We start from the raw sequence: 16,554 nt of genomic DNA, 5'->3' as shown, positions 1-16,554 counted from the left end.
TTCATCTCTCTTCAGGATCTTATAATGCACCAGACAGTGTTATCCCTTCCTAGACATTTGCCAGCTACACTGCATTATTTACCAATAACCCAGTAGTTGCTTTTCTCTAAGAACTCTTCCAAATTCCATACTAACTGATTTTCGGCAGATTAGAAAAGATATTAATTTCTACCAATTGTTTTAAATTCTTTGAAATAACTCTTATATAAAGTTAATGTGACACAGCTGAACATGAAGAACAATTCCTCTCTCACTTAAGCTGGAGAGATCAAATAACAGTCCCTATGACTTCCAACTACAGTTTATGACCCCTGCTACTTACGTGCTATAAGTAGATTTTAAACTAAAGTTTCACTTTTAAATAAAGCTTTACTATTTCCACTTTGAACACTTTCGTTACTAATTATCTTTTCTTAATGAAAAGCATCTGTTTGAACTCCACTGATGCAGGTGAAATTCAGTACCAAGCCACTAAATGAAGCTTGTTTGGATTCCACAAACAACTAGAGGACCCCCGACAGCTTTGTTCTGTATTTTGTAATCTGTCTTTGTCACTCTTCGCTTAATCTTTGGATGTAACAATTTGTTTGAATTATCTACATCTGTACTGAAGTTTCAATTGTTTATCTCTACCGGTCTTGACCTTCCCAGAACCCTGCCGCCCTCATCCTGTGGTAATGGGTGTTTTTGGAGGTCATGTTTCTACCATTTATTACTGTATCTTCCCTAATAATGCCTCTTTATTGCCTGTAAACATTTGCTCAAGGAATGCAACTAATCTTTTCACACCAGTTTGTTGTTCACCTTTCTAATTCTACAATTACCTAAGCAGTTCAAAATACCATAGGATTAGACTTTTCCTTCTACTTTTTACTCAATCAAGCTAAATCACTAAATCAAGCCTTACAAAAATGCCCCTTACTAAAATGCTTATATGTTTAGAATTGCCTATTTACAGAACCTGATTAACTTCCCTATTGTTTCTTCCTATGGAGAATCTCATTCAGTATATCTACATGGAGACCACAAGTCTAGCTGTAAGCATTTATATGTAACTATTAAACCCTTTCAGCCATCTTGTATTAGCTAAATACCCCAAGCGGCCATTTTGTCAACTTAGTCATGGGCCACTACAACAAATACACAGTACTGTTGCGACTAATTTATTGTCCAACTTATTTAGAGTCATAGAGATGTACAGCATGGAAACAGACCCTTCGGTCCCACCCGTCCATGCCAACCAGATATCCCAACCCAATCTCGTCCCACCTGCCAGCACCCAGCCCATATCCCTCCAAACCCTTCCTATTCATATACCCATCCAAATGCCTCTTAAATGTTGCAATTGCATCAGCCTCCACCACTTCCTCTGGCAGCTCATTCCATACATGTTCACCCTCTGCATGAAAAGGTTGTCCCTTAGGTCTCTTTTATATCTTTCCCCTCTCACCCTAAACATATGCCCTCTAGTTCTGGACTCCCTGACCTGACGGAAAAGACTTTGTCCATTTATCCTATCCATGCCCTTCATAATTTTGTAAACTTCTATAAGGTCACTCCTCAGCCTCCAACGCTCCAGGGAAAACAGCCCCAGCCTGTTTAGCCTCACCCTGTAGCTCAGATCCTCCAATCCTGGCAACATCCTTGTAAATCTTTTCTGAACCCTTTCAAGTTCCACAACATCTTTCCAATAGGTAGGAGACCAGAATTGCACTCAATATTCCAACAGTGGCCTAACCAATGTCCTGTATAGCCGCAACATGACCTCCCAACTCCTGTACTCAATACTCTGACCAATAAAGGAAAGCATATCAAATGCCTTCTTCACTATCCTATTCGTATGTTTTTGGTTAATAGTCATCTATACAAGGAAATGTCAGGATACTGTCCTTTTAATAATTTGTGAAGGCCTATGTCGCATCTCCTTCTCTACATTAACGCTATACTTAATACTTTATTGTAGCATTTTTTTTTCCTTAGCAACAGCAAGATACTATTGCTGAAAGTATCAGGAAAATACTTGTACAAAACTAAAAGTACTGCTGGTGCCGAGAATTTGAAACAAAAATAAAAATGTTGGCATTGCTCAGCAGAACTGGTGGCATCTGTGAAAGAGAAAAAGTTCAACCTAAAATATTATTTCTGGTTCTGGCTTCACAGAAAAATATTCACGTTGGCTGTGCAAACTTTCCTTTCTTTTACATCCTTTTTGCAGCCTTAAAGGATTTAGGCCCAAGGGATTTTAAAGTTGTATTTACTGAGGATCAGCACTGACCTTTTGTTCTGAAATAAGAATTTCTTATTTTGTGAAATAATTCAGCAGTCAAATATTAGTTAATGTTGCTTTAAATAAGAACATTGTGGTTACCTTAAACCTTTAATATCGACTCTGTGATTGAGATATTGTACGTGTGTCTTTGACACTTCCAATAACGAATAATCACAAATGAACGCTGTGTTGCTCTTCACCAGAAATGATTGGTAACTCAGTTACAGGGGCTATCTAAATTTAAATGTAAGAGTTTATTTTACTTATTCTGCAGTGACCCTCAGTGCTATTCACTATGACCATCGTTATATTTCACTTCTTTTGCCTTTTATTTTCTTGTGACCTTACCATCTTAGCTTGTTGATACTCCTTATCAAGGCATGTTGGTAAATTCAGTCTGTAATGATAATGTCATGGGTTAATGCATGTGATACTTAAAAGTACAAAATGTAAAGATTGGCATTGTTGAATTGTACACATAGCCAGATAAATCCCTTGCACACAAAGGAGGATCAAATGCAGATGGGATCTGCTTACAAGTAAATTCACTAACAGTCCTAAAAGTGTGAATGCACTTAATACTTCTGCTTTTTGAAAAATCAACAAACACTGTTTATGACTCTATAACTACACAAAGATCGAAGTTGCTGGAAAAAGCTCAACCGATCTGGCAGCATGTGTGCAGAGAAATCAAAATTAACGTTTCAGGTCAGGTGACCCTTCCTCAGAACCCAAAATGTTAATTTTGATTTCTCTTCACACATGCTGCACCTGCTAAGCTTTTCCAATAGCTTCTGTTTTAGTTTCTGATTTACAGCATCCGCAGTTCTTTCGGTTTTTAGACACAACTAGCTGTTTTGCTAATGTTTTGGCAATTACTAGCTGTGGTTAAAGAATTCTGAAATAGGTTCTTCCTACTGTCAAGCTATTGCTTTTTTTTGTAACAGAGTTAAATATTAATATTTTTATATTATTATTTCAAAGTAACCCAAACGAATCCAAAATGCAAGGAGTGGAGTGGCCTGAATATACGCAGTTAGGACAACAATACATAACTTTAAACACTGAAGCACCAAGTATTTATGTGAAACACCGTGCTCAGCAGTGTGCCTTTTGGAATCAATTTCTTCCTAAACTACTTCAAAGAACAGGTATAAATGATACATAACAAAACTTTTTTATTCATAGAATGAGCGTCAGCAATGAGACCAGCATTTGTTGCTTATCTTTAAGTTTCCTTGAGACCAACATTATCCATCTATTGTAGGTACTATTTTCCCATCAGCTCAGTACCATAGAACACCAGTAAATTAAATGATAAAATGCCTATTAATTTCAAATACACTGTTCAACCAATCTATGCTTAAGGAAAACAATTAAAAATTTAATGGAAGGGTTTTATACAAGGTCTGAGACTTCCATCAACAAAAATGAAATAAAGCATAGAATGTTGTACCTGTTAAGATTAGAAGTTAATTCATAAGTATGTTGCATAAAATTGAACATATTTTCAAGAATTAAGGATTAATCACTTCAAAAATGAACAAACCTACTTCAAGGTTATGAATGCATGCTAGCTAATTGGGAATTGCTGAAGTTATTATTAGTTTTACTAAATTTGCATTATATTGGGAAAAGGTAAATTTTTCTATTCCACTTGTGAATTTTGAAAGGGGCTTCTTCAACCTCTATTCCAGCCTTTGCATTCCTTGTTGTAGGCTTTGCTTCTATTTTACTGAGGCCAACTAAGATGCCAATTTTGGAACCATTAATTCCCTTTGGTGTAATCACCTCCTGTAGCAACATGATTTAAAGGTTGTCATAATGTGGGCTTCAACTTGATAGCAGGAGCCAAATTTTGAGTCTGTAATGCATTCAGGATGATTCATAACTCAGTTTCCAAGGCTAGAATTTTAATGGTATCAGACCATGACCATATTTTGACAAGAGCCCAAGTGAGGTTCCTCAAGTTAATACAGTTCAAAATAGATAGCTCAAATGATTAAACTTATTGATGATCAGGTATGAGTTAGCTCCCCTTCTTTGTTCATCTACCCCTTTGGTTGGTTGCAACAAAGTTAATTTAAAGAAGGATCCCTCACCTGTGGATGTCTTTCTCCCAGATCGAATGAATTAATGTTCTAAAAGTAGCCAATTTAACCGAGCTTTGTTGAGTAAATATAAGAGTGAATTTATTAGTTTGCAAACAGGATATGAATTAACAACATTGCAAGCATACACACAGATTAAGTAGAAGAAGTGAGTCCAAAAAGAATAAAAGTTACAAGATATAAACATAGTTTCTCTGGGTGGTTCATGAAGAGTAGGTAGTGGAATATAGGTAGTTGGACAGTCAATTTAAAAATGTTTGGCTTTGTCATTCGATCCTTTTGTTTTGTTTCCTTTTGATGGTGGTTGGCTGGCAGTAGCCATAGAAAGAGAGTCGTCCTCCTGTTGCCTTGATTCCTTTTGACTGGCTTGACTAGAGTCATAGAGGTGTACAGCATGGAAACAGACCCTTCGGTCCCACCCGTCCATGCCAACCAGATATCCCAACCCAATCTAGTCCCACCTGCCAGCACCCGGCCCATATCTCTCCAAACCCTTTCTATTCGTATACCCATCCAAATGCCTCTTAAATGTTGCAATTGTACTAGCCTCCACCACTTCCTCTGGCAGCTCATTCCATACACGTACCACCCTCTGTGTGGAAACGTTGCCCCTTAGGTCTCTTTTATGTCTTTCCCCTCTCACCCTAAACCTATGCCCTCTAGTTCTGGACTCCCCGACCCCAGTGAAAAGACTTTGCCTATTTACCCTATCCACGCCCCTCATAATTTTGTAAAACTCTATAAGGTCACCCCTCAGCCTCCAACGCTCCAGGGAAAACAGCCCCAGCCTGTTCAGCCTCTCCCTATAGCTCAAATCCATCACCCCGGCAACATCCTTGTAAATCTTTTCTGAACCCTTTCAAGTTTCACAACATCTTTCCAATAGGAAGGAGACCAGAATTTACTGCAATATTCCAACAGTGGCCTAACCAATGTAGTGTACAGCCGCAACATGACCTCCCAACTCCTGTACTCAATACTCTGACCAATAAAGGAAAGCATACCAAATGCCTTCTTAACTATCCTATCTACCTGCGACTCCACTTTCAAAGAGCTATGAACCTGCACTCCAAGGTCTCTTTGTTCAGCAACACTCCCTAAGTGTATAAGTCCTGCTAAGATTTGCTTTCTCAAAATGCAGCACCTCACATTTATCTGAATTAAACTCCATCTGCCACTTCTCAGCCTATTAGTCCATCTGGTCAAGATCCTATTGTAATCTGAGGTAACCCTCTTCGCTGTCCGCTACACCTCCAATTTTGGTGTTATATGCAAACTTACTAACTGTACCTCTTATGCTCGCATCCAAATCATTTATGTAAATGACAAAAAGTAGAGGACCCAGCACCGATCCTTGTGGCACTCCACTGGTCACAGACCTCCAGTCTGAAAAAAAACCCTCCACCACCACCCTCTGTCTTCTACCTTTGAGTCAGTTCTGTATCCAAATGGCTAGTTCTCCCTGTATTCTATGACATCTAACCTTGCTAATCAGTCTCCCATGGGGACCCTTGTCGAACGCCTTACTGAAGTCCATATAGATCACATCTATTGCTCTGACCTCATCAATCCTCTTTGTTACTTCTTCAAAAAACTCAACCAAATTAGTGAGACATGACTTCCCACACACAAAGCCATGTTGACTATCCCTAATCAGTCCTTGCCTTTCCAAATACATGTACATCCTGACCCTCAGGATTCCCTCCAACAACTTGCCCACCATCGAGGTCAGGCTCACTGGTCTGTAGTTCCTTGGCTTGTCCTTACCACCCTTCTTAAACAGTGGCACCATGTTTGCCAACTTCCAGTCTTCCGGCACCTCACCTGTGACTGTTGATGATACAAATATCTCAGCAAGAGGCCCTGCAATCACTTCTCTAGCTTCCCACACAGTTCTCGGGTACATCTGCTCAGGTTCTGGGGATTTATCCACTTTTATGCGTTTCAAGACCTCCAGCACTTTCTCCTCTGTAATCTGGACATTTTGCAAGATGTCACCATCTATTTCTCTACATTCTATATCTTCCATATCCTTGTCCACAGTAAATACTGATGCAAAATACTCATTTAGTACCACAGTAAATACTGATGCAAAATACTCATTTAGTATCTCCTCCATTTTCTGCGGCTTCACACAATGGCCACCTTGCTGATCTTTGAGGGGCCCTATTCTCTCCCGAGTTACCTTTTTGTCCTTAATATATTTGTAAAAGCCCTTTGGATTCTCCTTAATTCTATTTTCCAAAAATATCTCATGTCCCCTTTTTGTCCTCCTGATTTTCCTGTTAAGTATACTCCTACTTCCTTTATACTCTTCTAAGGATTCACTCAATGTATCTTCTCTATACCTTACATATGCTTCCTTCTTTTTCTTCACCAAACGCTCAATTTCTTTAGTCATCCAGCACTCCCGATACCTACCAGCCTTTCCTTTCACCCTAACAGGAATCTACTTTCTCTGGATTCTCGTTATCTCATTTCTGAAGGCTTCCCATTTTCCAGCAGTCCCTTTACCTGCAAACATCTGCCCTCAATCAGCTTTCAAATGTTCTTGCCTAATACCGTCAAAATTGGCCTTTCTAAACTTCAACTTTTAGATCTGGTCTATCGTTTTCCATCACTATTTTAAATCTAATAGAATTATGGTTGCTGGCCCCAAAGTGCTCCCCCACTGACACCTCAGTCACCTGCCCTGCCTTATTTCCCAAGAGTAGGTCAAGTTTTGCACCTTCTCTCGTAGGTACATCCACATACTGAATCAGAAAATTGTCTTGTACGCACTTAACAAATTCCTCTCCATCTAAACCTTTAACACTATGGCAATCCCAGTCTATGTTTGGAAAGTTAAAATTCCCTACTTTAACCACCCTATTATTCTTACAGATAGCTGAGATCTCCTTACAAGTTGACTTCTCAATTTCTCTCTGACTATTAGGGGATCTATAATACAATCCCAATAAGGTTATCATCCCTTTCTTATTTCTCAGTTCTACCCAAACCTAACTTCCTTGGATGTATTTCTGGGAATATCCTCCCTCAGCACAGCTGTAATGCTATCCCTTATCAAAAATGCCCTTCTCCTTCGTCTCTTGCCTCCCTTTCTATCCTTCCTGTAGCATATGTATCCTGGAACATTAAGCTGCCTGTCCTACCCATCCCTCAGCCAAGCTAACTTCCTTGTCTCATTCGGAGCAACAGAGTCATTTTACTTGCAATGAATTGTTGACTAGTGAGTAGTTCATTGCTGTGACCTTCATAACATTCTAGCATTCAAATCTAGGCCAGTTACATGGATTTCTCAGTTCACTACCAGCACATGTTCTCCCACGGGTACACAGAGATCAGAGTTGCAGTTGGGTTTGAACCCCATTTTATGTATATTTCTGGAAGGGCAAAACACACAAAAATGTCTGCAAGAGGTCCCTTTCAGCTGAGAGGTGAGAGAGAGTCATTCGCTTCATTCTCTCTCGCTCTGTCTAAAGTTTCCCTCACACTCTACAGGTCTGAAATTCCAGGGTACCACTTGAGAATTTGTCAGATATAATTATATTATATCTACAGCTTTTTTTCTCCGTAATTCTCTTTAAACTACAAAATTTATATTTTTAAGTTTTAATACATCAATAATACTTATGATACAATGTCATGACATTGCCACTGCAGAGCAAATTAAATAAGATTCCCTATCATTTCATTTTCAGAATGAAAAGAAATGTTGCTGATTACCACACACTGCAACTGATCCTAGTACCTAAGTGTAGGATAAAGAAAGATATTTGTTGAGCATTCTTTTTGTTTGATTATGGAAAAATTATGAATGGAACTCAACTTAAACTGTCTAATCATATCACCTCAACAATAGGCTGTCCACATTTGGCTTTTTGTGTAGTGTTTCACTGTTTGAGCTTTTGCTGTAATTACAAGCTGAATGTTGCTGTACATTCTGAAAAAATCATTCATTAATGGTTAGCCCAAATATCAGTTTCTACAGCTCTGATTAGCTCTGTATCTTTTGCTGACTTGAAGTGGGATATGAACTTGTGATAAAGAGTGAAGCAGATAAAGTTAATATTTGTTTTGCTTTGTTTTATTTCCTTTTTATAGAATAATGATTGGAAATGTGCCAGGAATCTTGTGTGTTAATGTGATATTTATGTAAGTGATTTAATGCAACCAAAAAAGGATAAATTCCATATTGGAGAGGCATATCCCTTTGCTGTTCAGAAATAAATTTAGAACACGGAGCTTTTTGCCTATGTGATAACACCAGTGGGAAATACTGCAGACTTAAAAATTAAAACAGTGTGATTTGTGACAATAAAGCTGCTTAGATTGAAATATCTTGTTCTATTAAAACTTGAGTGTATAATTTTTCCAGAGTGTAAATGTTTAAATCTCAGTTCAGTATTAATTTAGTATATTAACTTAATTTCCTTAGTAGGAACTGCCATTTAAAAGGATAAATTCATAAATGGCATTTTGTTTTTCAGCATACATGGATGAAGCAGACCAACGGTGGAAGCAGGAATTCCATCGATGGAACTCTTATATGTCAGATTGGAAAAGTAAATTCAATGCTTATAACAGAAAAATAGATAGTTGTACTAGTGTTTAAACATTTTCCCTTTGCAAAATCACTTGTGACAAATAGGAAAAGCTCTGTTTGCTTAAATGCTTGCTAAGTTTTCAATGGTATTATAGCCTTACGTTATTAACTCCTAAGTGAAAAATATGTTATATAGTATCAGTAATAATTAATATACACATATTTATAAAATGTTTCATTGTAAAAGCCCTGCTATCAATTCCAAGACCACTGCAAAGATTTTGTTGCATTTTAGGTTTTTTTTTCTCAACCTCAGTTTTCTCATTTAATCTATTATTTTCTCTAGCAGTTTTCTGCTTTTGGTTTTGTCCTATTCCCTGGTTTTCATTTGAATTAGAATGTATTTACTTTTCAATTTGAATCTTTCACCTCATTTTTGTATTTCCAGTATGATGCTGTATTTCTACTTTACCTGAATTAAACCTGTTGTTTTTGTTTAGCTATTCTTTTCATAAAATAATTTAAATAGTAACAGGAAGACCAATTAATAAAATCAGAATTTGTCAAAATATCCATGAGGGTATCACATTTGCTATCATACAGTAATGGTGCAGTAACCTCAGGTGAGGATTGCTAACTATCAATAGCTCATCAGTATGAAGTATTGAGTAGGGTGCATTTGCTGCATTTCTATGAGAAAGTCAAACTAAGCACATAGCAGAAAATTAGAGTTGGCATGAACTGACACCAAACAGTTTCTTTTAGAGCCAGAAAGTGTTCAAGCATGTTGGATAAAATATTGGGCACTCTTTCAACATTGTGCTAATTGTGAATTACTACCAATGAACTCGTGAAAACTAACTCTCGTAAGTGTGAAGCTTAATTTCTTCGGGTTTCAACAATTCTTTGATGATTTTAAAATATTTACTTCTCCTTTTTGTTTCTCCTCTCTTGCTAATCAACCTTTCTTTTCATCTCTTTACTTACTTTTCTGTTTGAATTGAAATTGAATTCACCCATTCTAATTTACATTGATTAGTCATTCCTTGTACTGTTAATTTTCAAATTTTTACATCTGATTGCTTAAGGAGATGCTGTTCATAGTTGCTCGCTTTGCTCACTTTCAAACCTTCTCCATACTTACTGGCCACAGAGGAGCATTCCTAATGTAGTTCAACAAGTTGATAATCCTCCTGTGAACCATTCAAAAAGTTCCTCATCAATATAAGAAAAGTGTGTTAAGAACCAAACAAACAAACCTTGGTTTCACATGTTCTGATTGACACCATTAGCAGATCTTCATCAGCTTATATTTTAGCAACTTCTCAGACAAAACCTTGTTGAAATGGCCAACAACTCTAATTTGGGTGGCACGGTGGCACAGTGGTTAGCACTGCTGCCTCACAGCGCCAGAGATCCGGGTTCAATTCCCGCCTCAGGCGACTGACTGTGTGGAGTTTGCACATTCTCCCTGTATGTGCGTGGGTTTCTTCTGGATGCTCCGGTTTCCTCCCACAGTCCAAAAATGTGCAGGTTAAGTGAATTGGCCATGCTAAATTGCCCGTAGCGTTAGGTGAAGGGGTAAATGTAGGGGAACGGGTCTGGGTGGGTTGCGCTTCGGCGGGTCAGGGTGGACTTGTTGGGCCGCAGGGCCTGTTTCCACACTATAAGTCAGTAATCTAATGGAAAGAGGCATTGAGCTCAGCTCTATAGCAAATTAATATCCATTTTCACTCAGAAGTAAAGTCTGTATGTAATGCAGCTATAAAATTCTAAATGCTAGACTGCTGGTCTGTTATATAATTTTATTCGTGGTCATAGTTTATATTTCCACAGATTTTTACTTAACATGCCACAGGTATTTTGTTTTTGCTGGGGAAAATGAGGTAAAGGGGCTGTCAATGTGAGGGGAAAAGATTTAAAAGGGATGGTTTGATGGAAAGCACTGAGAATCCAAGACAGTACATAAGAGTGAGGGAGAAAGAATGTGTGCACATGTATGAGCATGATGAATGGAAAATATATGTACATGTGAGATTGTGTGGGTAAGTGTGTATGAGTGTGAATGAGTGTGAAAGAGTGAGGGAGGGAGAGTGCATGTAAGAGAGTGATGGAGGGAGCAAGTGTGCATGTGAGTGAGGGTGAGGGAGCGAGAGCATGTGTACATGTGAGGGAGAGAGTGTATGTGTCAGGTAGGGTGAGTGAATGAGCATGTGGGAGAAGTGGACAGAGTGAGAATTTGGAAGGGAGGCAGAGAGGGATTTTGTGGGAAGGAGGAAGAGAGGGAGTGTGTGCGCTGAAAACAATGGGCTTGATAGAGTAGATAGGGAGAAACTGTTCTTTAAACTGATTTGCAAAAAGTGAAAATGTGATTCAAGTAAAATCTTTTTCACACAGAATACTGAAGGTTTTGGCATGAAGGGAGCTGTGATAGAAGCAGGTTCAAGTGAGACATTCAATATGGCATTGAATGAATATTAAGAAGAAATAATGTCTTAGGTATGTGTATACAGGAGGAAATTGGCTATGGGTAATAATGCTCATTTTAAGTACTAGTGCTATGTAATGGGCCAAATGGCCTCTCCTGCAACAGAACACTTCTGATTCTGTGATTGTGTATATGTAAGGGAAGGAGGGTGGAAGGGAGAGAAAGTGTGTGTGTGAGTGTGTCAGATACTGGGAGAATGAATGTCTGTTTGTGGAAAAGTGAGGGAGGTTATACAAATTTGTAATAGGATGTGTGAGTAAAGGGTGGATATATGGGTGGCATGGTGACTCAGTGGTTAGCTCTACTGCCTCACAATGCCAGGGACCCAGTTCAATTCCAGGCTTGGGCAACTGTCTGTGTAATTTTACCCACATATGCATGGATTTCCTCCGGGTGCTCTGGTTTTCTCCCACAGTCCAAAGGTGTGTGGGTTAGGTGGATTGGCTGTGCTAAATTGCCCATAGTGTCCAGGGATGTGCAGACTAGATGGATTAGCCATGGGCATGCAGGGAAACAGGGATTGGGTAGAGGGTGCGTCTGGATGGGTTGTTCATTGGAGAGGTGGTGTGAACTCAATAAGCTGAATAGCCTGCTTCCACACGTTAGGGATGCTATGACTATGAAGTGTGAAGCGTGAAATGGAAGGAAGGAATGCAAGGAAGGAAGGGTGATTGTATTTGTGAGGGAGTGTGAGCATGAGGGAAGCTATGAGATTATGGGATGAAAGTTGAAGGGTGTATGATGGAATGTGACTGAATAAGTGAGGATATGAGTGTGTGAGTGTGAAAGAAGGAGAATAGTAAAAAATACAAATGTGTGGAGGAGGCAGCGAGAGTGTGGGCAGGATGGAGAGAGAGTTTGTGTTTATAAGAGAGAGTGTAGACACACACCACCCTTCCCCTTTTCCTTCTCCTCCTTCCCAAACATCTACCTACATACGGGCTGGGAGAGGAGGCAAACCTGAAAAGCAACCCAATTCAGCCCTTCAGTTTCTATCAATTCCATCTAGGACCACTCAGTGTGTCTGCCTCCAAAGATTGATACAAAGTCCATGTTAGTTATACCCAGCAATAGCTCAGATAATTGATTGATTAATTGATTTTCATTTATATAGATGATTGATTTACATACAAATACATGATTTAGGATCAGAAGTAGGCCACTTGGCCCCTTCAACCTGCTCATTTCTCACTTCATTTTTCAATCCTCATTGAACACAGGAAAAATACCAGGGAATTGAAAGTCTGTGAATTTTACACCATTATTTATAAAAAATGCAAGAGATAGGCCACATACCTATAAACCAGTCAGTCTGACTTCATGGTATGTGAATTAGTTTAATCAATTCTGAGAAGATAGGAAATTATAGGCTTGTTAGCCTGACATCAGTTGTTTGTAAGATTTTAGAGTACAGTATTGATGATGAAATTGTAGTACTTGGACATGCATGGTAAAATAGGACTGAGTCAGCACAATATCCTCAAGGGGAGATCATGTTTGACAAATCTGTTAGAATTCTTTGAGGAATTAGTTAGACAAAGGAGAACCAGCGGATGAGATGTATTTGGATTTCGGGAAGGCCTTTGACAAGGTGCCACATAGAAGACTGCTAAAGAAAATAATAGTCAATAGTGTTCGGAGCAAGGGACTGGCATGGACAAAGGATTGGCAGAAGGCAGAGAGTGGGGATAAAGGGTTTTCTTTTTACGAGCGACGAGTGGAGTTTCACAGAGGTGAGTTTTGGGACCACTATTCATGTTATACATTAACAATCTGGATGAAGGAACTGAGGGCACAGTTGCTAAGTTTGCAGATGATACAAAGATAGACAGAGGACAGGTGATGTTGAGGATGCCAGGAGGTTGCAGAGGACTTCATTTGTAAGGGAATCAAAACTTATTGGGAGAAGGCCGGAGAGTGGGGTTGAGAAACATCTCTGTCATTCAATGATTGATCAGAATGGCCTAATTCCACTCCCACACCTTGGTAACTTTTCTAAGTTAATTGGTCGAATGATTAGAGGGAACATAAGAAAAATCATTTTCACCTAGAAAATGGTGGTGTGTGGAACTCTCTGTGTAGTTTGGTGATTGAAGCAGAAAACCTGAACTCACTTAAGGAGAATTTGGATCTTCATCTGAAAGGCTGCAACTGACCAGCCTGTGGACCAGGTGCTGGAAGGTGGGATTAAAATGAGCTCCTAGTTTTTTTTTTCTCCTTTTTTCAGCTGGCACAAATATGATGAAGTGAGTAGCCATTTTCTATGCTTTGATTTTCTGTGATTCTATTCAATAAGATCTCATTTCTCCACATTCCTACCTATGCCTGATAACCTTTACCCTCCAATCCCTATCTTATCCATAATCTATCTACGTCTTTCTCAAAAAGATTCAAACACTCTGCTTCCACCAAATTTTGAGGAAGCAGTTTCAAAGATTGTCACCTGACAGAAGAAAATGTTTCTTCACCTCCATCTTAAATGTATGACTGCTTAGTTTTAAACTGTGACCTCTCATTTCAGATTCTCCGACAAAAGTAACATCCTTTTCACAAGCACCTTGTCGGCACCTGTCAGGATCTTGCATATTTCAATCAAGTCATCTTTTCTTCTTCTAAATTCCAGGGGATACAAGCCTCGGCTGTCCAACCTTTCTCAAAACATATCACCCATTCCATATCGAGACACAGTTTCTGAGCTGCTCCAATGCTTTTACATTCTTTCCTAAGTAAAGACCAATACTGTACACAATACTCCAGAGGTTTGGTCTAGCTTTTAGTATTAGGGATTCATTTTTAAGTTCATGTTTATTGTTGTAATAAATCTTATCTTTCTGAAATTTGTTCACTAGTACCCCAAATTATAATTTCCTTTACTTACGTTTATAAATACATAATTGGCTAAAGTAGACCAGAAAAATGATAGAAGGTAACGACTGAAAAGCAATGGCAAACATTTCAGAAGGTGTTTTAGAATACAGGAATATTAGGCCAGGTCACCTAAAATCGGACATTGGGAAAACTATCAATGAATCGGAAAATATTTGCTAGAATCCATTTGTAAAGTAGCAGCGGGATGTTTACAAAATTATCTAACAATTAGGCACAGTTAACATGACAAATGTATTAGGCTTCTTTGAGAATGCAACAGCACTATGGATGTTGAGTATTTACATTTCCAAAAGCATTCATTAAGGTATCATATTGAAGATCACAACACAAGAGGAGAGCTCATGATGCTGGGATGATTTACTAGCTTGGAGAGAAGATTAGCTAGCTAACATCAAAAGAGTTGTAAAAAATGGGTCATTTTCACATATCAAACCAGAATGAAGTGGCACAGGTGTCTATGCACGGGCATCAACTATTTACAATCAATGTTAGGCTTGGATGAAAGGACCAACTGTCCTGTAGCTAAATTTGATGGTAATATAAACATGGATAGAATACAGACGGAATGTGAAGGCATTTAGTGAATTGGCAAATGTTTAGCAGGTAGAGCGTAACGCAGAAAAATCTGCAGTAGTCCACTTTGACAAGAAAAATAGAAAAGAATATTGAAATGGTGAGATTCTCAATATTGCTGTAGTGTAACTTTGTAAAACTACAGTAGTGAATAGAGTGGGTTCTTTTCTGATTACATGTTTTTATTGAGATGTATTTCTTTGTTAAACTTTAAAAATATTTTAAAAATAGGTACTAAGCTAGTATGGAACAGTGTTTTTAGAGCAGTAAGACTGCTATTTTCTGGATCTGTAGATTGTTAAGATACAAAGATGGCCTTTAGTAGAGTGCTATGTTCTTCCTGTTGGATGTGGGAGATTAAGGAGAATTTCCATATTATTGATGATTGTGACTGCAGGAAGTGTGTTTGGCTGTGAATCCTATCAGATCACATGGATTGATTACAATGGCAGTTAGAGACAATGAGGAATTTACAGAGTGAAAGGATATAATGGATGGCAGTTGTAGGGAGGGAGATAAACTGAAGATACAGTCAGGGAGATGGGTGACCTCCAGGAAAGGTAGGAGAGGGAGGTATGTCAAAAAGGCTGGGCAGGTGATGTGCTGGAGCTGTATGATATGGGAGCTGGCTGATCTCATTGTGAACTTCAGTGATCACATCTGCAACAAATGTTGGTTGCTGGAGGAACCCTGGCTCAGATTTGATGAACTGGAATCTGAACTTACACTGTGGCACATCAGGAGTGGGAGAGTTACCTGGATGCTTTGTTTCAGGAGGCAGTCACCTGGTAAATAAAGTAATTCAAATCCAGTCAGTGATGAGGGACATCTGGGTGTGATTGCAAGTGTGAGGCAGGTAGGGGGATCCTGAGTTCAGGAACAAAGAAGCCTCAGCTCTTGACCTTGTCCAAAAGGTATGAGCTATTTGATCCCTATGTATATGAAGAAAAGGGCTGCGGGAAGGACGAGCCAGCTGACCATGGCACCATGGTGCAGGAGGCAATCTGGGGAAAGGGGGACCAAAAAGACAAGTGGTATTATAGAATTAGGGGGAGAGATAGTATCCTTTGTAAGCCGAATAGTGAATCCCGCATGGTGTCTTGGTTGCCCGGTGCCAAGGTGCAGGATATCTCTGAGTGGCTTGAAAAGATATTGGAGCGGGAGGTGATGATCCAGTTGTTATGAGACAAACAACATGGGCAAGGCTAGGAAGGAGAACCTGTTTGAGGATTATCAAGCACTAGGAACAAAATTTAAGGAAAGGTCGTCAAGGGCTATTATCTCCGGATTGCTACCTGAGCCACATGCAAATTAGCATAAGGATAAGAAAATTAGTCAAATAAACGTGGCTAAAGGAATGGTGTGCGAAAGAGGGGTTCAAGTTAATGGGATATTGGCATCAGTTTTGAAACAGGAGGGATCAATACTGATGGGATGATCTCTATCTGAACTGATCTAGAACAGGTGTTCTAGCAAAAAGGATAAATAGGGTGGTCACTAGGACTTCTAAGCAAGTGAGTTGGGAAGGGAAGGGGAAAATGACAGGAAGTATGATGGTAAATAAAACGGTAAGCAGCAGGTTAGCATGTGTGCAGGAGGGTTTAACTACAAGTCAGACTATGAAAGAAGTAACAAGGAAGGACAATGCAGGAGATATTATTAGAGATGTTGGAAATCA

The 16,554-nt window shown here is 39.0% G+C and overlaps 1 protein-coding gene across 2 annotated transcripts in view; it reads left to right on the top strand.

The window, feature by feature from the left end:
* LOC122555895 (cholinesterase-like) overlaps positions 1-9,425 on the top strand; it is a 30,201-nt gene extending 20,776 nt beyond the window's left edge. For both annotated transcript variants that reach the window (XM_043702148.1, XM_043702149.1), the window contains exons 3-4: positions 3,254-3,420; positions 8,871-9,425. In XM_043702148.1, the coding sequence (XP_043558083.1) occupies positions 3,254-3,420; positions 8,871-8,995 (292 nt within the window). In that variant the 3' untranslated portion in view covers positions 8,996-9,425. The remainder of the gene's footprint in view (positions 1-3,253; positions 3,421-8,870) is intronic.
* The last annotated feature ends 7,129 nt before the right edge of the window (positions 9,426-16,554 follow it).

Source organism: Chiloscyllium plagiosum, chromosome 13 (genome assembly GCF_004010195.1).
Source record: "Chiloscyllium plagiosum isolate BGI_BamShark_2017 chromosome 13, ASM401019v2, whole genome shotgun sequence".
NCBI classification, from domain to species: Eukaryota; Metazoa; Chordata; class Chondrichthyes; order Orectolobiformes; family Hemiscylliidae; genus Chiloscyllium; species Chiloscyllium plagiosum.
This window is presented reverse-complemented; position numbering and strand designations above follow the sequence as displayed.